A 25335-nucleotide genomic window follows, 5' to 3' on the forward strand; every position below is an offset into this window, starting at 1 on the left:
TGCTCTAAGCTTAAGCACAAACAGAATGTTCCTCTCCCCAGAGCATAACAGAATAGGGCTGTGGAAGCAGGCTACTGAGTAATGGAGAGGAGTATCCTGAGGCTTCCCTTCCTGAGGGCAGAAACATGTATTAAATCTTCATACTGTGCTTCCCAAGTCTAAAACATTAGTCCAACAGACTTACCTTTTTGCACATGCTGATCTGCATTACAGCATAACTTATCAGGGCCTCTTTCAAATCATGGTTCTTTTGCTCTTTGAAGCGTTCAATATCAGTCCAGGCACTTTTCATAAAGTCGCTGCAATAAATGGAAAACAAATTAGTGCAAAAATTGCCTGCATCATGTAAGCCCAAGCTATCAATCCTGTTATTTACTGGATGAACAATTGCCACCAATGTGAGAAGCAACTGTAGCTGCTCATGAGAAGGGGACATATTCAAGAAAGGTTGTGATTTTCAGTATTTTTTCAGGATTCCTTCTCTCATCTTTGCTCACTAATTGCAGTTGTGCATTTATCAATTTAATGTGTCATTAATTATCAATCCAGATTCTCCAATTAGCTCAACTGGGATCAGTTTTATATACAGCATTAAATTTTTGGATTAAAATACTGGATTAAAATTTTGGGGCCACATGACTACATGTAATTAATGCATTTCCCCCCTGATGCTTCTTTTACTGCTCGAGGCTCAGATGGAGATCTGGACAGCTTGCTACTTGGAATTTTAACCTTTCACGGAAGTATTTTATTGCTGTGGATTCTGGAATGTGGAAACTATTTCCTAAGCAGCCTTGGGGATTAAAATACAACTTAGTGTCTAAATATACAAATATGGGTGAAGGGGTGGGGGGAGGAAGGAAATAAGCAAGGTGGTCTCCAGGAGTTCCCTCTTGTGTATTCTGCACTGTTTGTTCTTTGGAAAGTTTGGAATAGTTTTACTGGCCAGCTGATGGGAGTTAACATTTTAAGTATTTTATTTCTAAACTGAAAACTTGGTGCCTTTTTCAGTGACCAGATTGCATTTCCCAATCATTTTGACACAAAGTGTCAATGTCTCTAAACATTTTATGAACAGCAAGTATGCATAACCGTCAATATCTATCTATAACCAATGACTGTTCATCCAAACACTCAAAACTGTTCAGTGGATCAAAAAGGTATCATCCAACCAAGACCCCAAAGCTTGGAGGCAATACTTACATGGTTTAACTGTATCAGCTATGCATTCTTGAATAGAAATGAATGGTAGACATTCATCCTATGCAAGAAAGAAAAGGGGCTGCAATAATACACTCAATTGTGGCGGAAACAAAACCTGTTCCCCTCTTCTACTTCTTATGACCTGACAGATTTTCATTGTCAGGCCTTTTTCCAGATGAACTGTGTCAAGGACCTTGGAAGTCTACTGATCAGTCCAAAGGCCTACATAGAGTAGCATTCTTTTCCCACAGTGCGCAAACATTTAAATGGCTATGAAAAGCCCACAAGCAGAACATGCATGCAATAGCACTCCCTGGCTCATGCTCCCTGACAACCAAGGCTCTGAAGAACACTGACTGATACTGGAAGTAATAAACAGCCATAATTTTAATCCCCTTTTAAAACCATCCCAGTTGGTCTCATCACTACATCTTCCAGTAGTGAATTCCAGTTTAATTATGTGCTGTGTGAAAAACCTCATTTTGTTTGTCCTGAGCCTTCCACTATTCAGCTTCACTGAATGAGCCCAGGTTCTAATATTGTGAGAGGCGGAGAAACACTTCTCTCCATCCACTTTCTTCACACCATGCATAATTTTATACATTTTTTATATATATATAAAGCCATCGAGATAGAGAAACACCCTCACAACATGAACAAGCGTGACGACACGTCCCGCCTGCCAGACATCTGGAAATTAGCCCTCCCCACAAAAACCGACACCAGAACCAGAGGCACACAGAACGCCGTCACCAATCAACCACACCAGACCCAAACCCAGACCCTCTCCACAGACATATTACAGACTCCATCCAGTAGCCAAACTATAGTGGCACCTCCGGATGCTGCACCCCCCTGCAATCCCTACACAGATCTGGCTGGCACAAGGCACAAAACCACAGCTCGCCCCTATACACGAAGCCAAGCCAGAGCACAACTAAATGCAGCACAGCCATCTTCTCAAAAAAACTCTTCACAAGCTCAAGAGGTCAAGACACAAAAGCTTTAGCAACTAATCTACACTTAATGACCCACCCAGTGGTATTCAGAATATCACTCATGAAATCACTCAAGATATCCCTCAAGTAATTAAGGAACAAAAGAAGAAGAGGCACACTAATCTAGGAACTTCCTCTCTGCCCAGAACGTTGGAGGCTATACACCACACCCCTCAACAGTATTTATAGGAACTCAAACACCAGATTCTGCTCTGTTCCAGTAACAAGAAGCCGAAAGCACCAGCCTGAAGATGACGAGTGAGACCTCGTCGAAACGTCGCACAGACACCCCGACTCTTACACGGGAAGACACCCGAAGACACCAAAACCTGCATTCCTGTACCCGTGAAAATCTACGAAAGCAAATATATATATATATATATATATATACCTGAGGTATATATATATATATATATATATATATATATATATATATATATACCTGAGGAAAGACAACAACATAATCATTCTCCCAGCAGACAAAGGCAACGCCACTGTTGTGATGAACACATCGGACTACCAAGCAAAACTATCAAATCTACTCCAAGACCCTACCTACCAACCTATAAAAACAGATCCCACCACCTATCTGGAAAAAACCACCAAATCCAAAATAAAAGCCTCTCCTATCAGTGAAGAAATCCAGCTAAGAATCATCCCCAGAGAAAAATCATCCAGATGCCCCAAACTCTACGGTCTCCCCAAGATACACAAAGAAGGAACACCACTCAGACCAATAGTCAGCTCCATAGGCTCACCTCTACAAAATCTCGCTAAATTTCTCGCTAAGCAACTTCAGCCCTATGCAGAATCCATCGCTTCACACGTTACTAACTCCTTCCAGTTCATAGAAACAATAAAGAAACAATACCTACATCCCGATGACCTACTTGTGAGCTTCGATGTTGTATCTCTCTTCACTCAAGTGCCCATTAATGAAGCCTTGACAGCCATTCAAAACAAATACAACCCCCCCAAATACATCCTGGACCTGACCAACCACTGCCTAACCAACACGTACTTCATCCACAATGGACAAAGATACAAACAGATAGAAGGAGCACCCATGGGATCACCCCTCTCACCGGTCATCGCAAATCTGTACATGGAACACTTTGAAACCAATGCTTTAGACAAGTCAGAACACAAACCCAAACTTTGGCTCAGATATGTTGACGACACCTTTGTAATTTGGCCACACGGGAAAGAAAAACTAGATAGCTTCCTCACACATCTCAACAGCCTACACCCCAAAATACAATTCACTATGGAAATAGAAGACAACAACCAACTCCCCTTTCTTGACGTCCTAATCTACAAAAAACCTGATGGCTCCCTAGGACACACTATCTACCGGAAAAAAACACACACCAACCGTTACTTACATGCACAATCACACCACCACCCTGCACAAATAAACTCCGTAGCCAAGACTCTCATCTCCAGAACCAAACGCCTGGCTGACAAAGACCACTTGACAACTGAGTTACAGAATCTCTCAAATGTGTTAATCGCCAATGGATACCAGAAAAACAGGGTTACGAAGCTAATCCAAAAAGAAACACCCCCCAAAAACCAAGACACAGAAGAAAACAATGGCATGGCCCTCCTTCCTTATATCAAGGGCACTACAGACAAAATCAGCAAAATCCTCCATAAACACAATATCAAAACAGCCTTCTGCACCAACCAAAAAATAGCCAATATCCTCAGAAACCCAAAAGACAAAATCCAGCTGGAAAACCAAGGGGTCTATGAAATACCCTGCAAAGTCTGCCCAGCCACGTACATTGGACAAACAAACAGACGAATAAATGCACGTATCGCAGAACACAAGAATGCCGTCAAAAAAGAAGGAAAAAACTTCCTCTCTTTTCCAACACATGAAAGAAACAGGACACGAAATTAATTTTGCAGATTCCAAATTGCTCTTTAACATGGAACATCACCACAAGAGAATAATCATGGAAGCCATCGAGATAGAGAAACACCCTCACAACATGAACAAGCGTGACGACACGTCCCGCCTGCCAGACATCTGGAAATTAGCCCTCCCCACAAAAACCGACACCAGAACCAGAGGCACACAGAACGCCGTCACCAATCAACCACACCAGACCCAAACCCAGACCCTCTCCACAGACATATTACAGACTCCATCCAGCAACCAAACTATAGTGGCACCTCCGGATGCTGCACCCCCCTGCAATCCCTACACAGATCTGGCTGGCACAAGGCACAAAACCACAGCTCGCCCCTATACACGAAGCCAAGCCAGAGCACAACTAAATGCAGCACAGCCATCTTCTCAGAAAAACTCTTCACAAGCTCAAGAGGTCAAGACACGAGAGCTTTAGCAACTAATCTACACTTAATGACCCACCCAGTGATATTCAGAATATCACTCATGAAATCACCCAAGATATCCCTCAAGTAATTAATGACCCACCCAGTGATATTCAGAATATCACTCATGAAATCACCCAAGATATCCCTCAAGTAATTAAGGAACAAAAGAAGAAAAGGCACACTAATCTAGGAACTTCCTCTCTACCCAGAACGTTGGAGGCTATACACCACACCCCTCAACAGTATTTATAGGAACTCAAACACCAGAATCTGCTCTGTTCCAGTAACAAGAAGCCGAAAGCACCAGCCTGAAGATGACGAGTGAGACCTCGTCGAAACGTCGCACAGACACCCCGACTCTTACACGGGAAGACACCCGAAGACACCAAAACCTGCATATATATATATATATATATATACACACACACTTCGCAACATTGCAAACTTTCCCAGCCTTATGAGGCTCTCAGACACAACTTTCCATTCAGGGAAAGGGGTTGCAATCCAAAGTGACAGTTCTGTGAAATGAACAAGGTGTGTGGGGATGGAAGAGGAGGCAATTTTTGTCAATTCTCCCTGCATTCTTCCCTTCTGTTTTGAAGAGTTTTCCAAACCTCCACAGAAGATTTTCAGGCACACAAAAATTTGCAGGGGGGGACGGGACTAATGAGAAGCACCCTCCCTTCTGTGATGAATATTCCGTGAGCATAAGCCTACTCTCTGAATCCAACCCCAAACCATGTTCCCCACAGACCTGAACAGCATCTATTAATTTGCATGGCAAAAGTAAAATACAAACTTGCCCTTCATTAAATGGAATAGATTATTCAGGGTCATGTGTATGCTGCAATTCTGTGGGAGAGTAGAACTCCAGCTTCCTGAGAATCTCAGCTTTCATTTTTAAAAGCAAAATTTGCTTGTGATTGCAAAGATCTGTTTGGAAGTGTCTGGGAAACATCTGCTGAAGCTTTCAAAGCCAGAGGGACTGCTGAAGGAGGGGGCCTTCAGTGTCCTATACAGTTCCTTGCCTCGCCTCATGTCTAACAAAGCCAGAATTATGCACAATAATAAAGATGGGGAGAATTCTGCTAAGAACTTGCTACCTATGCAAATACACAAAATTTACATAATTCATGCAGGTCACAGAGAAATCCACTACTCTTGGCATGAAGCCTGGTTTCCCTGGGTGCAGAATTTTTGTTTTTTTAAACTAAGATGTACAGATAACACTGAGCATATTGATCTTCTTAGCTGCAATCCTTACACAGGAAATCGTAAAAGCTGTTTTCCTCTGCAACAAATACACTGGTTTTGGAAATGTCAGCACTTACTTCCTAAGATTTTTGTTCCTAGCAAAAGATCATTCTGTTTGTTCACGAGTAGCCTGCTAATAAATCTAACCTTAATAGGAAGCTACCTATGTTTTCTATAAAATCTCAAAGGGATTTTTTTAGTCACCAAGTTTTCTCAGTGTGAAGAAGCATTATGTTTGTATTCTGTTCTGTGACAGAGAAGCCAGCTTGCTAAACGTATTACTATCTTAATAGAACACACACAATAAACCATGAAACATGCTTTGAAAGTGTTCAGCTTTCTCTCACGAGCAGTAGCTAAGAATGTGGAGTGATAGCCAACGAAAGTCATACTATTCAATAGGGCTACTCTGACTAATACTGAATATGTTCTTTTTGCAAGTGAAAGATTTTGCAAAAACTCATAAACACCAGAAATATATAAAAGTTGTGTGACAGATCCCAGATAGCTGCTTCCCTCGTATTTAGCATTTAACAGATAACCAAAGTTTCCAAAGATAGTCAGATGCTGGCAGAATACTGTCAGCTTGCACAAATATAACTTTCACATCTACATTTTCTTTAAACATGATCAACAGTTACCGGCTTTCTAAATTCTTTGCTTTGAGCTGCTCCTCTCCATCACGTATCTGTTCTTCGAGCACTTTTATCTTTGCTTCTCTTTGTTCTGGTGTTTCCTGGCCAAACAGCTTGCTGGTCATTCCCTTCAAGGAGAATGTTCTTACAGTCTGAAAACAGTAAACATGTATTCTAGGAAATTTGCTTTTCTGGAAGGGAAGGTGCCCAAATACATGGATAAGGAAAGCTTATATGGCACACATAACTTCAAAATATTAAGCTGCATATAAAATGTATTCTCTTTTTATCCCAGCTGTCTTTCAGAGAGCTCAGTGACAAATTTGGTTCTTCCAAACCCTGATTTCCTCACAGCCACCCTGTGAAGCAGTTTAGGCTGACTGCCCCAAGGACACCTAGTGCTCTTCACAGCCAAGGGGGAATTAGAACCTCCCTCATCCAAGTCAGACACTCTTAACAATGACACCATGTTGGATCTCACACTGTCTAAAAGAGACAGACAGTTAAACATAAATCAAGATTTATTTATTTTTAACTATATATCTTTACTTAATGCAGCACGGTACAACTCAGACCAAGAATATACTGCCGGCTTACACATTCCCATCTCTGGAGCCAATTGCCTGCTCCATTTCTGAGCAACTATAGTTGGACGAATTAGGCTAGCTTGGCAAACTAACGCTAAGCAGAAATAAAGATGAGAAGCAGGGAAAGAAAGAGAAGCATAGAGCAAGTCCCCAGTCCTCCAAATAATGGTTCAGAGGATTCTGTGAAATGAACCAATGAAACAGTGGCTCCAACTCTAAAAAAGCTATTATTGAATTTTGATTATAAGTACTCCTCTTTCAGTAGTCCATGTTTATAGCTGAATGTTTATGTTAAAAGGGAGTTAAGCTACTCCATTTGTTTCAGAAAGATTTAAGTAACCATATGCAAGATTTCAGTCTTAGTGTTTTAATTTTCTACACACTGCTCTATTCCTGGTAGGGTCAGGGAATATCAGTATCAAACTTTATTTTGGTCACAGACCAGCATATGATAAAACATATGGATAAACTGAACATATAAGACTTAAAACAGGTAAGGGATAAAAAACTAGTAATTAAAAGGAGATTATATCATACATACTTATGATTTACAATAAATGTAATATTTCCCATGGCTTATATCTTCCTTCCTCCCCGACACACGTCTCTTCCATAACAGTTTTTTAAAAATGTGATTAAATTCCAAACAAACAGCTTCATGCCCCTTTGACTTACTCAAATGATCAACTCCATTCTCACAATCACCACAAACATATATGCTGTTAGAGAAATAGAGCTATCCATAATAGTATTCTGAATGCAGTACTGTGCATTCTCAAAATCTTGCTAATGAGATAAACTATGCCGATGTCAATACCACCAAGTACACAGAACACTCCGTTTATCCAAATTCACTGGGTGCCTCCCAGTCCACTGAACAAGGGAAGTTGTTCGATAATATTTTAAAATGTCTAAAAGTAAAAAGTTTCTCCCTCTCTCTCTCTCCTGCCTCCCTCTAAGTTCAAAAACTGCACTTTATCGAGCAGCATGTAACACACCCTTGTGGTCAACACATACATTTTCCATACAGAAGTTTTGCATGAACAGCATAAATCGCTGTGAAATAAATTACTAAGATCTACAACTTGAGTAAGACCCTTCACAAGTCTCCTGTCAGCAAGCAATACATTAATGCCATTTAGTGTAAGAACCTGGCTTTCTCCAATTCTAGATTTTGGAAAGGAAAGTGGAAAAAAAATGAAACCAGGCTTACTCCCGTCGCCAATTCCTCACATTGCTGCTTCTTCGATGTCAGATCCTGAGCAGCCATTTCCAATTCATACTGAAGAAGTTCATGCTTCCTGCAAACAGCCCTAAAAATAATTCAATAAAGGAGATTCATGTGTACCTGTTTAAATCAATTTTTAATACACATCCTAACCAACATATAGCCTGAATTTTAATAATCCCATCATCATTATTAATGCATTACTGATCCAATTGACATGCTAGGGAGAATTGTTCTCTCAATGTTGCTTTCAGCTCACTTTTACAGCCATATGCACCTCTGTCACATCCCATACAACCACTTTTATGTGAGCCCCATTATTTCCCTATTACAAACAGATCTGGAGAAAAGGCTGAGAAAGCAACTTGTTCCAGAATTCCATGTATGAGCAAGCTTTTGAACACACCTGCACAATAATCTTTTACATTTGTAAACTGTTTACAAATGTGCTCAACTGCAATGCTTTAAACATAACTAGAATCATCATAGAAATTATGCTAACATGCTTACCGAAGAGCTTCTGCATAGAAGAGATATTCTTTCAGCTGGTCTGCATAATGTTCTTCCTCTTCTAGTATATCATCAATTGAAGCTGCATACCTACCAAAAGAGAGCATAACAGATAAAAGAGCCCCTGAAACTTCATCAGTGTTGTAAAATAATTATGTACTAGTCAAGAAACATATTTCTCACAATAACAAAATATATTGAAAAGGCACTTGTGAGAAATGCTCCTTAAAAGCCTTCCAAGCCATTGCTACAATAAAACGATAAATCTTAATATATTTCCTGCTAAAAAGAAAGCAGTTTTATTGCATTGGAAACCCAATAAAATAGGTTAGAGTAGTTGACTGTCACTCTTCAGTCAAACAGGCAGCTAAAAATATGAAATAAAAGATACCAACTGAATTTTACAAGACAACTATTACATTATGTTAGGTAGCCAATAAAGCAGGAGAATAATTTTGGTGCTCACCTACTGATCAAATATTATTATACCAAATAACTTTAAGAAATGTTGCAGTGCAGCCAGAAAGGAGATACTGTTCTGCCAATTTGAAAAAGCTTCTCCAGTGCTTTCCAGGATGCAAAATGCTGAAGACACTTAAAAAAATACTCAGTGGGACACTTCTTGAAACTATAATCCTTGAGATGGAGGATCAGCTAACTTTGATAGGCAGGCTCTGGCTTCCTGAGAGCCTCAGCTGTCGCTCTTGTTTCCAGGCATTACAGATGCTAAGACAGCCAGAGAGAAAAGCATCCCGCAGCTCCCAACCCCTTCTGTCACCATTATGGTCAAAGCCCCTGCTGCTTAAGCAGAGTTACACCATTTTAAGTCCCATGGGCTTCAGAATGAGAGAAAATAAGCCTCAAGTTTTACCTTCCCGTACTGATCAATGCAAAATAAACACATTGATAGCTCTACCTAAATGATGTTGTTTGTTCATGATGATGATGATTTTACATTAAGATCCCTAACACCACCATAAGATCCCCGGTGAGTTACACAATTGAAACACAATATTTAAACAGTTAAAAACAACTTTCAATCACAAAAAGGTGGGTCCTAAAAATAGATGTATAATTTATGACAATATACACCTCAGATATCAACGGTCAAGGTAACACCACTGTTGGGAGGGAGTTCGACAGCTCAGGGGCTGCCACAAAAAATGCTCTCTCACAGGTCTCCAGGCACTGAGTATGGAGGAACTACCAAGAGGGCACCCTCTGCCAATCTCATCACCCAAATCTGTAGGGAAAGAGGCAGTCTTTCAGATACCCGGGGTCTGAATCATGTAGGGCTTTAAACTGCAACATATTAGGATAACTGAAAATTCCTCAGATTTTAAATATCCTACAGAACCCATTTAAAAATTCAGGCAATAAATAGATGTGACTTTAAAAAAAAACAACCTATAAAGTTATATAGTATCTATGGAACAGCTACTGCTGTCAAACAAATGGAGAACATCAGGTTTCATTCTACCAGTTTCTGGCATAGTAGCTTAAAGGAAACTCTGGAAGCATTTCCAACTTCTTCTACAGTTTCAAAATAATAATAAAAAGAAATCCTTTTTAAGTCACCAGGGATTCCTTGGGCTACTTAATGCAACAGATTCTGAAGCAGTCCAAAGCTAAAGCCAATGAAATACTGAACAGCCTACAGTGCTATTTTTCAAAACACACCATCTTCTCAAAACTACATTTTCCTACACATGCACCCCTTCTTAATGTGTCCATCTGGATTCCATCAACTCTCAGATAGTCAATACTTACACATCCATGTGATGGCCAGCACTCTGTAGCCCATCCCCCATCTCCTTCTCTATTGCACTCCATTCACTAGAGACAAAAAAGAAAAGGAAAAAAACCTTTAAATAAGAAGCAACATAACACATGAAGGGTGAGAAAGTTAATAAGCTGCATCCTGTATGTAGTCTCTCCCCAGGTGGTATCTATATGGAGAAATCTCCAAGTTATACTTGGCTAAACTGCTGTACTTCCTCCGAGCAAGCAGTAGTTCTGAATGCAAAATGTGAAAGTCTGTTATAAGATATGCTATCCTATCTTAAACACCACATGTAAAATATGACTTTTAAGAACTCCCAACAGTTTAAGGCCCCCAAAAGAAGCTTGTTTGAACATTTAAAACTGGAAAGCATCACCACGTCATTTTACTACACTTAAAAACAAATGACTTCCCAAAAGTTGGGGGAGAAGCACTCTTTCTCACCTTTATGTTATCACTAAAATTCCTCCTGAATAAAGCTTTAATTTTAAAAAGAAATATTTTCTCATCCATAGCCTGAAACATACTTTGATGGAGTTTGATTGTGTCTATTTGTTATCACCAGATCCATAGCAGGATTTTAAAACAAAGATGGCACTTGCCTTTCAGCTCTACTAAATTAACCTTTCACCGAGTATAGTCTGTTATTTTTTGGCAACATTGTGTCTACTGTCCATGAGTTTCAGTAATATTTTTTTAACGTCTTATATTATTTTGGTATGTCGTTTTATGCTAAAATCTCAATAACATTTTTAGTTAGATTACTGAAAACCTACAGAAATCTTGCAAAGAAACCAAGCACTCCAAAAACTAATGTGCAGTTCATCTTGTGTTCTATCTAGCATAATTACAGGAGTACTACTGATACAGTTTAGAGTTCTAAAATCAGAGATGCACATCTGCAATCAATTAGCCTAGTGGATTAAATGTGCCAGCTGCAGAACACAAAAAGGAGAATCGGATTCTTTAATTTTCCAGTAAGATGGCCAAGTTCACAATCAGGCATACAAATCACAAAAGCGTATTGCTTCAGTCAGCTCTTGAAACAACTAAATATAGATCATCTTGGAAACTGTCATGATGGTGGGTTGGTTTCTTACAGCACTAAAAAGTCACCTGTCATTTAAGTCACATGCAATGTGATCAAAAGGTTCATGATCTCCAGTCACGTTTCATGATGTCACAATGTGGCTGGACTTTTTCCCAGGCTTTGCACAGAATAAGGTACAGACAAAGTACTGCAAAGGGGATCTGCTAATAAGCTACCTCTTGCTTCCCTTTTCCTGATAGGTGGGAGGCAACAAAAGACACTCAAGTTCCAGACAGAGCTAATAAGTGGTTCTTAGCCTTCTGCAGTCATGAAACTTTTTCTTTTAATTTCTGAGACTTCAGCTCTAGCCCAGTCTGCAGTTTGTACCCTCGGATTGGAAGTAGCAACATGTTTTGTTGAACTCGATTAAAAAGGTGTAAGAGATGCTTTTCGGCAACATTTACCGACAAAAGCAAAACACAGAGTTTTTAAAGACTAAATTGCATGCGATGCTAAACACATTGATGTTACATTACATGCTTTTTAAGTGGTGTTAACAGTCACAGGGAGAAAACCTGATCAGGACTGAGACCACAACATGAACAACGCCCCCACTCCACCTTTGGCCAAGCTTCTATTAGCCCTGGAAGCGAAGCACCCACTAGTCACTTCCCTCCAACAGGTTTCATGCGAGAAAGGAGCCTTCTGTGGTGTGAAGATGCTTAGGATGTGAATCTTCCAACGACAGGAGATCCATTCCCTCCCCCGGTCCCAACTTTTATTCTGATACCAGCTAAAAACTTCACTGTCTGTCTCCCCTCACCACCTCTTGACTGTTTATCTACTGCTTTCCTGTTTTAAAAAGTTGTTTTATAGTTTTGTTTTTTATAGCTGATTTTGTCCAATATGAATTGGAGAGGTGGGAATAAAATCTCACTCAGTCAAGGGGTAAATTGCTTTCATATCTTACCTGAAAACTCTTCCATAATTCCCATGGACTTTGTACACACCATACAGCCGATCTGCCACTCTCTAAAGCAAGCAAGCAGTGGTCAGTTTTTCCAGACATATTATTTAATTGAAGCGTTCTAGGAAAAGTGTGCCATATAAGATATTCACATTAACAAAGCTCTATTCCACTTTTTCCTTCTGGAATGCTAGCCTGAATTACATTAATAAAATACCAGGGGGCAAGAATTTTATTTTCTCTTCTTCTGTTGGTCTCTACCCAAAAAAAGAAAATGCTTATTTGAATTGCTTTCTCTTCATTGTTCCAATCCCATCATGATCCACCAAAATATATTCTTTTATATTGTGCCTGCTTTGTTTGGTTGAAGACACCATTAATAGAAAATCTTGTCAATTTTTTTTTTAAAAAAATGAATTACAATGTTATCCAAATGGTCCATGGCCTCCAAATGTAAGGATATCAGGGCGGGATATGATGGCATTTGCAAAATAGTTGCTGACTCTTCTGTAATGTATCAGGTGTGAGTTTTTTGCCAGCCTTAATTGTAATTTTTGACAATATGCCCAGCACTGAAGTCTGGCTCACTTTCAAGACAAACTGAGCTTTCTGGAATAACAGAATTATATCAGCTACTTACTAGTCCCTAATAAACAGCCTAAGACAGAAACAGGCAACATGGAGACTATGGGCAGAATCCAACCAAGTAGTACTGTTAGCACCCTTCCCAAATTTGCTCTGGAGGGTTGAGGGAAACCTGAAAACAGATTAAGGGGCAATTGGGATAGGAGGGGAAGTTCTGTTGCACAACCAGAAGTCCTTGTGCTAACAGAATTGCTTTATTAGTTACTGCCTTAAGCAGGTCAGCAATTTTATATTTAATTTTTCAGACCCATGATATCAGATCCTACACTTAAACCAAACAATTCCTTACATCTCCCCCAAACACAAGGCAGAGGTTTATTCTGAAATAAATCTTCTCCCCAGCCCCACAACAAGCTAAAGAGGAAAAATGGGCACATGCGCTCACAGCACAGTATGATGTTCTTATGGGAGGGATCAAAGCAAATCTAAGAGGTTGACCACTATACACAATACAATGGATATGTGGGGTGGGGGGTGGGGAAACCATAATAATATAATTGGGAAACACACAAAAAAGTATTTGACTATCCACACCTCCCAAGGGGCATCCCATTTTTGAGCACCACTTTTTTAATTTGTGAAATTGTTCCTGGTTTTTTTACCCCTCACATCAGAGAACCACTCTTAAAAATGTGTTTGTTCTTCCAACTTCTCGCTATTTCTTGAATTCTGGGACACAAAGCAAAGGCACATTTTTTAGAAAAACAAATGGCCACTTCCAAAACCCAGCACTACAATCAAATCAGCTGCACATCAACAAGGGATAGATGGATTCTTTTATTGTACTTTAACCAATGTTGATAAATGTTACTCTCCATTAGAATCCACAGAGGAAACACTTACAGCTCTGACTCTCAGAAGGTGTGATATGACAGACTGCAGCTCATCACTGTAGTGTTTAAGTTCTGTAAATCTCCTGGGAATGCAAAAACAGATAGCAGATCATTAGCAATCAGGAACACAAACTGCCATAAACTGTATGACAGCTTCAGAATAGAACAGTTTAAGGAAAAGATTGACTTGTTTAAGTAGAATTATCTCTAGCTTCCTGAAGTAGCAGCCATCAGCTAAAGTAAGGATTTGGCAGAACTCTTATTAATGCAAGGAAGAGTTGGTTGAGCAAAACGAGGCCTTGTTTAACCACTAGTCTGTTCAGTATTCCATTTGGTCAGCTTGTAAAACAATTTATTTGGACAAAGAGATACTGGAATGAAATGTAGTACCCTCATTTAGGCACAATATTACATTTCAAACACAAACCTCAGCAGTTTGAGAAAGATGGAAAACAATACACTACAATGTGTGACTTAAGCTACCAGTGCAAAGCGAGGACTGCACATTCACAACATGGTGAATTCAGTTAAAAAAATACAGGAACATAAAAATCAGCTATCAACAGAAAAATTTGGCCCTTCTCAAACCCTTTTTCAGAAGTGCTTTTGGTACGGTTCTGTAGATAATAACCACATTAAAAGGGGGGGGGGAATGAGACCATTCCCCAAGTCGTGCTGACTGTGGAATGCTTCTTGGAGCAAACACAGTTAATAAAAATTGATGGAAGATAGTTAGCTTGGACGCGTTAGCTGTTTTCAAAGTGCAACTGCGTCTCAGCAAAATGAGTAGTTTAAGGGTGCAGGCAGATGTAAGAATTTAAGCAGTCAGAAGTAGTGTTGCTGGAACTCTCAAAAAAGAAGTCTCAAAATTTATTTTTGCTAGTACACATTCATGAGCGCTTGCAGAGTTGGACGCAGAGTTGTTCAAAATTTAGACTCAGCTCGACATGGGCTTGTTTTGACTCTTGCTACTACTGATTTCATCCCTTCCCTCAACTTACTCAGCTATGGCAAGGAAGGGCTTACAGTGCATCTGTAAATACTGCCACAGCATGCTCCAACAGAATCCAAAGGTTTCAGGAACCACAGGAAATGTTATCTATCACAGCAGTGCTTTCTTCAGCTGCACAACCTGTCAAGATTCTACCCAACCCTACACTGCAATTAGGCTTGAAAAAAAGTATTCAACAGAAAACTTTTTTCAAAGCCAACTGCAGCAGGAGAGAGGAGAAGAGACACAGAGGGTTAAGTGCGGAAGTCTCAGGGGCACATCCAACACAGACCAGCAACTCCCTGTTCCATTTTAAAGCTGGAGTCCCCACTGCTATGGGAAAAGTTGCCAAAAATAAAGGATGAGAGGTAGGCCCCATCATCAGGAACATGACAAGGCCCGAACTTTAGCAAAGGCATAGACTTTGTGACTTTGGTGTATGGGGTGGGGGAGGAAGGAGTGTGTGGTTGATGTCACAGGTGCTATCTAGTACCAGCTTTCAGCTACATGCCCATGAAAGAACACTGTATGTTTGTACGGAACTCAGTGAAAATACTGTATAGCTAGCCCTACTGTTCTAAAACAATTCCACATCTGTCTCCACACTAAACAAATGATTCTCATTGCCTGAAAATAGCTACCATTACTGTTAACCACGTGCAAGATTAATATATCAGAAAAATGAGAGAATTCTCCCCTCAGTTGGAGTTTGTTGATTTTGGGTTTTTGCCAGCATTTGAAATATAAGGGAAAGGACTAACTACAGTCCAATTTCCCATTCTTACAGCAACAGGGGACAAAGAGAACTGAAAAAGAGTAAGCAAGCCTGGCTGAAATAAATGTAAAAGTGGTCTAGGGAATGGAAGGGAATTAGAGAGCATTGCCTTTATCAGCACATGGTTCAGCCAACACAAGCAGAGACACTAATTTCATCATGCAATATGTTGCCATGTTCTGCATTTGCTTTTTGGAAAGTAGCTGCTGGAGTTGTAAAGGAAACTAACAAAAAGCTTTGAGCTTGGCAAATTTTGTTTTAAACTGTTAGTGACTGGAGGGAAAGAGAGATTCTGATGCAAGAAAAGAGTTTAATTAATGCATCACTGAGATATTCTTTTCTTTCCATCAGCAGGCCACAACATTTTCATCATCCCTCTTAGTCATTGCCTAGGACAGAAAGAGCTCTGTGCTTAGTTCAAGAACAACTGCAACAGCTAATATTTTGAAATGCTCATTAGCAATCAGTTTCAAATTATTAAATCAAAAAGACTCTAGCTGAAAATATTTAATTACGACAACATTTCATCTTTTTACCAGTCAAAATTCCCAAGCCCTTCTCCTCAAAGTCTACCTCCTCTGCAAAAGTCATGGAAAGAAATAGAGCCATAGCCAGTCACCAAACCTTAAAGCAGAAGGAAAAGTTCTGTTTTGTATTTGTTGGTTGTATTTGTGAGAGATCATTTTAACTAGTCATGAAGTCATTTGAATATTGAGTTGCAGCATAAATGAGGGGCCCCCCAAATCAGCCATGAAAAAATATCAAATTTGTAAGAGCTTTACAGCACCATCCTATACATGTATACTCAGAAGTCCAATGGAGTTGAATTGGGCTTACTCCCAGTAGGGATAGGACAAGGGTGGGGAACCTGTGGCCCTCCAATTGCTGCTGTGACTCTAGCTCTCCGTCAGCCCCAAACAGTATGGCCAATGATCAGCACACCACTTGCACTTACATATTTTTGCATGCTCTATACTCTACTCACAATAAAGCAAAAGTTGGACTTCCAGCTGCATCATTACCGCATTATTCCTTTCACCCCTGGGTTTTCCCCTTTACTTTGGGAAAGCATAAGGATTTATTAGTAGAAATACTGTGGGCATCTCAATGACATACTATGACATTTAGAAAGCCTACCTGCTTACAGTTATCATTGGGTGCACATATGTCAAGGGAGGAAAGGGAGAGATGCATGTGTGTAGGAAATTATTACTGGGATGCAGGAGCATTTTCCGTATGTAAACAAAAAGAACAACAACACTCTTTTAAAGAGTTGGGAGAGGGCAGAGAAGAAGCCCAAGGGATTTGGGAAAGGGAATGAGGATCACCTTTCAAATTTACATTGGGTGCTCTTTGGAGATAGGGTCAATAAACCAAGAGTGAAGGGAGAGAGACACCTCCAGCCCAAGGAACAGCTGTGAGTGGTGAGAGACTCTGCACTGGCCAGCTGGCAATGGCTTTTTCCACCTGCCTTGCCCTACCCTCCAGTCAGGGGGGTGGGAGAGTGTGTGTATGAACTTAACAGTGCTTAGTTCATCTTTTGCTTGCTATTTTGTTAATGTTGTTAATATTTTTTTATAGATTATAAATGTCATATTGATTTGTTAATCATATGACTTTTGCTTTAATTGTGATGTTTAGCTTGTTTTAGTTGTTGCTTTGTTATAGACTACTATACTATTGCTATTTTTAATTATTCTGTATGATTTATCCTGTACTTATGATGTTCTATTATGTTCTATCATATTATTGTTATTTATTGTTTGTAAGCCACTTTGGGATTCATCTGAATGAAAAGCGGCATAGAAATGTAATAAACCAAACCAAATCAGAGTGAATATCAACAAGGAGGCGGCCTTGTAAGCAAATAAAAAATATTTACACATTAACTGCAACTCCCAATTGCAACACAAACTAAAAACACACACAACACACTTACCTGTCTGGGTTTTTCACTCTGAATGTTGCATTAAAGGCTTTCAACCTAGAATCTGCCTAATGAAGAACACACAAGACACTAATTGTATTCACTTAAATAAATTTAAAACACACATTTCAGAAGATTATCACCAGAATAAAATATGGTATTACTTGTGATTAAAAATGTACTAGAAGCAATTATTGCAACAATATTTCAAGTTACATTTGTGTATAGAGGCCTAGCTATTACGTCACAAAACTTCAATGAACAGAAATGGGAAAGCTCAGTTGAGACTATTAATCTCAGGGTCGTGGCCTTGAGCCCCACGTTAGGCGAAAAATTCCTGCATTTCAGGTGGCTGGACTAAATGACCCTCGTGGTCCCTTCCAACTCTACAATTCTATTCTTCAAATCTCTTTACAATATTATTCCATAACTTTCAGTTACCAAAAATTAATTTTGAATATTGCTCCCCTCACATTAAATTATGAAGCTGCAAATAAGGCTTACCCTTTGACAGAATGTCACACATTATAATAAAAATGAGATAATTACCTTTAGCTGAAATCCTGTTTCATTTACCGTCTCCTTCCATCCACCTTCCTAGAAATGGAAATTTCATTTCAACTTTAATTTCAGTTTCATTTTTCAATGCATTATAAATGTGTGAGTGCTGCCTCTGTAACACCACTGGTCCAACACAAAAAAGTGCTATCATTTTACTGTATTGTGTTTTTAAGCTACAGTAAGCTGCCCTGAGTGGGCACTAGGACCACGGGATAGAAATGTTTATATAAATAAATGGGCATCTGCATATATAAGACAGGCTTGCAAATAAATCCACAAAAGCTACCAGCCCACAGAACTTTTCATTATCCCATCTGCTCATGCTTACCAATTGTTTAAAAAACCCACCTCTGCTCCAATTTACAATCATTTCCTATCTGTCACCTGGAATCAATTTCTACCCACTTCATATGAGTAGGCAAATGGGTATTTACCAGTCTGGTATAAGAGCCAGGATATGTATTACTTCCTTCATTATTCTCATAAAACACATTCCAGCAATGCCTGTTCAGAAACCTGAAGACTCTCTGGTGGCTCCATGCAAAAAACGAGTCACACTCAGGAAGAGAAGAGTTAATGGCCAGTTCTGATATTTTTATTTTAAAAGATTTATCAACTGCTCACATTCTAAAATATCACAGTAGTGTACAGAAAACTATTGCTTTATCCAGTTACTTCTGTGGCAGTTAATCTTTCCCACTTCACCCTTTTCCCAGCAGCTAGAAAATACCAATCACCAGAAAAATAACAGAGCAGGCTAGCAGCCCTCCTTTTTCAGTTATGACATTCAGACACTTCAGCTTTGCCTACAGGGCAAATGCAATAAACAATTCTGAAAATCTTTCAACAGGCAGGACTGGACGGCTATTTATATGGATTTGATATACTACAGAACAAGATGAAAATGGGGCGCTTCCATTACTCAAATTCAACTATCAAAAGCCTACAGTAGATTTTACTTGTTACATTATGCTGCCCAATACACTGCTGGTCATCAGGCAATGGCTTTTCCCACCTGCCTTGTCCCACCCTTCAACCCTAGGAGACGTTTTCATACTATGACTTTAAGAACAGGAGAAGCAGCTGGGAAGAGAAACGAGGACTTAAGGTATTTTTAAAAAAACAAAACAAAAAACCCCAACAATTTTATAAGTTGTGTGTCTTTGTTTTTCAATTTGATCCTTTTTACATGGTTTTGTATGTACTGTGGCATTTTATGCAGTGTGACTTGCTGTTTTTAAATTGACTATAGTTTAGTAATTATTTATTGTAATTGTTAGTGAATTTCTGTTTATTATTTGCTGATATTTAATTTTATCGTTTTCTATTACATTCTAATGGATTACCGAATATTACTTTATTTGATATACTTTGTTTATTTTAAATTTATGCTTTCATTATGACTTTTTTGTTATAAGATGTGCAATCTTTGTTGCATATTTTCTTCAGCTTGTAAACCGCTTTGTGTATAGCAGTATAGAAAGATGGTATACAAATTAAAGGTGAAATGAAACAAAGTTATCTCCTTTCCCAAAAGTCCAGGAAACTTTCAGAAGCAGCACTCCAGTATGTCCATGTAGTATTCACTTACGTACTGTTGCTAAAGGAGATACCTGCTTGATGGTCAGAAGAAGCCATTTCCAGAACAACAGAAGACAGGCAACAGAGGCCAACAGCAGGTGAACAAGGCCTGACAAATTTCATTAACCATATCCAGTAATCAGTTTATGAGTTGAAGTGCATTACCCTTATGTTTATTTTTCAAATAAACTGAAGGATCAAATCCAAGCAACTAGGGGAATAAAACATCTATCCCTTAAAAGTGGACTGGAAAATAAACCAGTAAACAACATGAACATGAGTAGAAGTAATATTTCATGCTTTAAACAAAAAACAGGCTTCTATTCGATGTCTATAGTTGTTAGGTCTCAGACAGAGCAATGCAGATATTTGCCTTGTCAGATCACTGGTCCACTTAACTCAGTATTGCCAACAGTGCAGGGCTGAGAAAGAGTCCTGCATGAAGTCCCAAATATCTGTTCTAGTCAGTGTAGACTCTACACTAACCGGCAACAGATTTCCAGAACTTCACACAGGTGTTTCCTACTCAAAGGGAAGCCACCAATTGAATCTAGAACCTTTTGCAAGCAAAGCATGCACTCCATTATTGAGTTAAAGCCCCACAATTCTTACATAATCTGATGCATTTATCATGAATTAGAATTAAGGTGGAAAAGTTTAGTTTTTTTTAATCCTGCAGACAGAATTAAGGTACCTTGGTTAAAAATGCATTAAAAATCTTCTCCTGACAAAGTATGGGATGTGAAGCCACCCGCAAAAGGAAGTTTTCCAAGCCGATTCTTCTTCTTTCCACAAAATCTGGATCCATGTTATCTGCTGCTAGCTTATGCCAAACAAACTCTGCCTGTGAAACAAGGGGATGTGTTAAGAGCATGATTGTGTATACTTCACACTAAGATAATGTTTTCCATTTCTACAAATTATGTGAATTAAGTATATAAGCAGCTATGTTTGCTTTACATAATTTATTCTGGGGCAAAGGCACAGAAACCTTATGCTCTGGTGACTGAAAATGTTGCTACCGTTCAGTTCCTCAGTCTTGAAATTTCACTAGGCACTGCCCATACTTGTGTAAACATATCTTCACAACCTTCTGAGGTCACCAGCTTTTTGGGGATCCTGGGTATATCTGGAATGTTGAGTATGTGCTTTGAGAACCACATCTTCTGGCTGCTTCTCTCCCTACTAACCCAGGTCTCTCTTACATTCATATATATGCCCCAGAAAGAGAGAAATCACACATACAACACTTGTTTCCCCCCGTGTAGATTGGGTAAAAGCTGGAGTACTAGTAGTACTGCGTGATCTTACATGGAGTCCACCCAAAAACCACCAAATTAAGGTTTATGTTGGTAGACAGCAAAATAAAAATAGGTGTCAGTAATAAAACAATAATGATGCAAGGCATAAGTGATCATTATTATCATTATTTTACATTGGATGACAACAAAACCACCATCAAATCACAGAATACATCTATAGCCATACATCTGATCTATGAGTTGATGGTGATTTTGAGAGAATTCCTAGTAAAACTGAGGATCTGTGCTGTGGATCTGCATTTTTGCACCACAGCAGCGCTGAAAAGCACTGGATCCATGATTTTTTTACAGCTTAGTCAATGGAAACAGAAATCATGTGTGATATAATGGTGGTCTGATGAGAAACTTGTAAAAAATAATAAAACAAGAGGATCAGTTTTACTAGATCCAATGTATGTACATGTGTGTGTGTCCCCCTTTGATTCCTGTGGCACCCCTGGTTGCTACCCCTGGTTTCTCCATTTTTCTCACCTGTTTCCCATACTGCTCCCCTTTCCCTCCTAACTCCCACAGATTACCAAGCTTTGTGTTCAACTCCTGATCTAAGCATTAAAAAGCACATAAAGCTGAAAAAGGAAGTGGGAAATAGTGTTGCTCTTCCAACTTCTTCATTTAGCCATATGTACTTTTAGAATAAAACACAGTACCCATCCACACCACAGGACAAAAGGGGGCAGTAAGCATGTCTATATATGGTGGTGGGGAGGCACAGAGGCTTTGCCAGGGAAAATCTACAAGGGTATCATTGTTCCCATGGACTCCACACTGGCAACCCCAAAAGACTGCTTTAAAAAAACCCAGCCTAGTACAATACTGGATGAATGCTAGTGTGGATATTGCGTCAAGAAAGATGGAAAAACAGAATGAGATGAAGTTGCAACATTTTCTTACCCTTTTTTCTGGCAAAGGTGGTACAATAACATGTGGGTAGTTAACTAGCAAATAATTCCTCAACAATTCAAATTCACTGTATCGCCTCCAAAGAGAATCTGGGGGAGAACATTGCCCTTCAGCCTGCGACTCCACAGCCCTGAAAAACATCAGATAATAATTTTGAAGAGATCTTAGTCTTCAAGCTATACACAATTTGCTAAGAAATGTTATTTTGTGGGTTTTGCAATGGCCTTTATAGAGATACTATATGGGGTTCTGAACTGTGGGAAAACAAATAATGCCAAAGATTCCAACTGTGACGTTTCACTGGTATTGCTATATGAACCTTTTAAAAATGCAATGGTCATTCTTACCTTACTAAGTGCTTCTGGCCATTTTTGTATATCCAGTGTATTTACTTCATTTAAAATGTTTCTATATTTTAGTGCTAGATTGAGTTGTGAAACAGTGTACGTATACATAAAGCAAGTAGTACCCTAAGCTGGAACAGAAACAACTATCATGATATGCACCATGTTAAATATTCACCTAAAATGTTACTGAGGTTCCATGCCTATGAGATAACATACATATATCAGGATATGTACACCCTTGGCTACTATTGGGAAGCTGACATCAAGCCAGCAGGGAAAACAAAGGAATATGGAAAATGCAAATTTTGGTTTTGCTAGCATGACCAGCCAAAAATGGTAAGCACTTGAGTTAAATATATAAAATGGATGGCATCCAATGCAGTGAAAGTATGCTCAGACACAATGGGAATTCTGCCTCCCTTTCCTCCCTACTGCTGTCCTGTAACAGACTCTCCTGTCATTGCAGTAAATACAATGAAGAGACAGTGGGAACCTATATCTGTGGTCTTGCTTGGTAATTTTATTTATTTTTTAACAAAAGCATAGGTTCAGAAAGAGAGATTATAATGGAAGGCTGAAATTCTGCACTACAATGGAGACAAGGTAGGGAAAATTGCAGGTATTTTTATTCTTGAAGAATATTTTTCCATCTGGCTGCATTAAGTGGCCATAAAATATCACTAATGTGAGAATACTTCTCCCCAGGAGCTTTACTCCACAAAAGGAAGTTAAACCCACAAAAGGTACTCATTATGCTGAATGCCTTCATCATCATTTGATTCTTGCAGCCACATTATAAACTTCATCTCTAAACACAGGTTCTGCAATCCCTGCCTCAATTAAGATGATAATCACTTGCTGACATTTGGTCTAACTTTTCAATTTATTATTGGTTTTGAAACATTACGATGCTTGTCAAGTGTTCTGACAAGAAAACCATATGCTTTCCCACTTAATAAAGCAGTAACAATGGTCCTTGCCATGAGCTGAAGCAAGATGCCTGGGGGAAAAGTTAAGGAAAAAGTTATACCTCTGAATTTCCACCATTTAATGGTGTAAGTGATTAAGATACTGAATTATTCTAAACCCGCATTTATTTACCTAAGTGAGAAATGCCAAACTGAACCAATGGGCGTTGAAGATCTGTCAATTCTCATTGCTATATAAAACTAACTATCTGAAAATGGGCCGTTAAACAGAAAGAACCTATAAATCAGGAAAACACAAGGAGGACATTGTTTATTTCCCAATTAAAAAAAAAACACACCTTTTGACTGGATGACTTACATGGTTAGGCCTGGTTCACACACTTTTAATACAAGTTTACAAATGAATTATTCCATGTTTAGAAGGGGACATAGGCATATTACCATTATTCCATGAAAATAAAAGTTACGTTTTGCCGAATACTTAGCCAAATAATTGTATTTGTGTGCTTTTCTCCAAAGAAGAATATATTTAAGGGATCCAGTAGTCCAACAGCTATTTAAAATCCTTCTAGACCAGCATCCTGGTAAATATTATAGGTGCCCAAAATTATTTGAATATGAAATACAGAAAAGGGTATTTGACTGCTAAAGCAGACAGATAAGCAATGAATAAAGGATAATGCAGTGGGTCCTTCCCACCCTAGGATCAGTGTTTTTTACCTACTCATAAATCTCTTTTCTCTGCCTTGCTCCACTGAAGTTGTGAAAAGGCTGGCATATCAAAGGAAAAGATAAGAGCTTTCCAATTCTCTACTTGAATTCGGAAGAACTTAAGTACTTAGTAAGATATTTGAAAGGCAGTCCAATATAATAAACTCCATACTTTTACATAAGAGGAATTTTACATTGACAAATAGGTTGCACACAACTGTAATCTAGAGGTGTCCAGCAAAAGGAAAAAAGAGTGGAGTCTCTTATTAGTTACTCTCAACATGCTTTTGTAAACTTTGTTTTAAAAAAAAGCCAAACCCAATACTCCTCATTTCTAACACACAAGCAATTCAATACACTATAACCATTTCTGCCACACTGTTTATGCTTGCCCCATTGCTCTATATACAAAGCCATGCACACACCAAAAGTGATGTATAAATAACGAACAGCAGCAGTATGGGAAAACAAGATGTATATTATACCCTGTAGAACAATTACAACTTGTTTCATTTCCTTAATGTTCAACAGTCCAGAGACTATCCTAGAACCCTTTGGCATGGGGAGGGTCTACTGGGAAGCCCATTTGAGACCACTGGATGTAAGTTCTCAATTTTTACTGCCAACCATGTCTCTTTCAGTCCTTATTACTATTAAGCAAGTCTTCAAACCTCCTCTTCCCCTAGGATAGTTTTTATTTCACAGATTTATCTGAAGATGATTTAATAAAGTTACCAGCAAGACCAGGGAATCAGTGAAACAGCTACAATTGTCCCTCTGGGAACTGCACATCTGTACTAAGCAATGACTTAGATTAGCATTATGTGTGAACTGCATCATTGTCAGCGTTCAAGTTAGCAATTCTCTTATACAGATAGATCCTTTTAACTAGTCCTGTTCTGACCCAATGTGCAGATCACTTGTAATAAAAACAGCTTGTTAATATTTTTTGGATTGTTAAAAAAACAAGTCCACAGAACTTGATTTCTCATTTAGATTTTGTTATTTTAATTGATTTTAATTTAATTTTTATTTTGGTGTTTTAAATTGCAGCAAATCTAGCCTCTCTAACTGCACAGAGCTAGCAAAGAACACGTTACTTAAGAAATTTTTAACATGTTTAAATTCAAATAACTTGAAACCTTAACAGATCAATCCTGTCTACTCAGCAGCAAGTCCTGCTGAGTTTAAAAAAGCCTACTTCCAGGTAAGTGGATACAGGATAGCAGTCTACGTGATTACTCATGAAACACTGGGAACTCAGCAACT

General features: G+C 38.9%; 1 protein-coding gene across 1 annotated transcript in view; it reads right to left on the reverse strand.

Moving 5' to 3' along the window:
- SNX4 (sorting nexin 4) overlaps positions 1–25335 on the reverse strand; it is a gene marked incomplete at its 5' end in the record, with an annotated part of 32053 nt that overhangs the window by 1996 nt on the left and 4722 nt on the right. The window contains 11 exons of the mRNA XM_082235680.1: positions 185–299; positions 6446–6591; positions 8240–8339; positions 8765–8854; positions 10535–10600; positions 12548–12609; positions 14033–14105; positions 17728–17783; positions 18265–18312; positions 20552–20701; positions 22071–22209. Coding sequence (XP_082091806.1) covers positions 185–299; positions 6446–6591; positions 8240–8339; positions 8765–8854; positions 10535–10600; positions 12548–12609; positions 14033–14105; positions 17728–17783; positions 18265–18312; positions 20552–20701; positions 22071–22209 — 1045 coding nt within the window. The remainder of the gene's footprint in view (positions 1–184; positions 300–6445; positions 6592–8239; positions 8340–8764; positions 8855–10534; positions 10601–12547; positions 12610–14032; positions 14106–17727; positions 17784–18264; positions 18313–20551; positions 20702–22070; positions 22210–25335) is intronic.

Source organism: Podarcis vaucheri, assembly GCF_965113315.1.
Source record: "Podarcis vaucheri genome assembly, chromosome: 1".
NCBI classification, from domain to species: Eukaryota; Metazoa; Chordata; class Lepidosauria; order Squamata; family Lacertidae; genus Podarcis; species Podarcis vaucheri.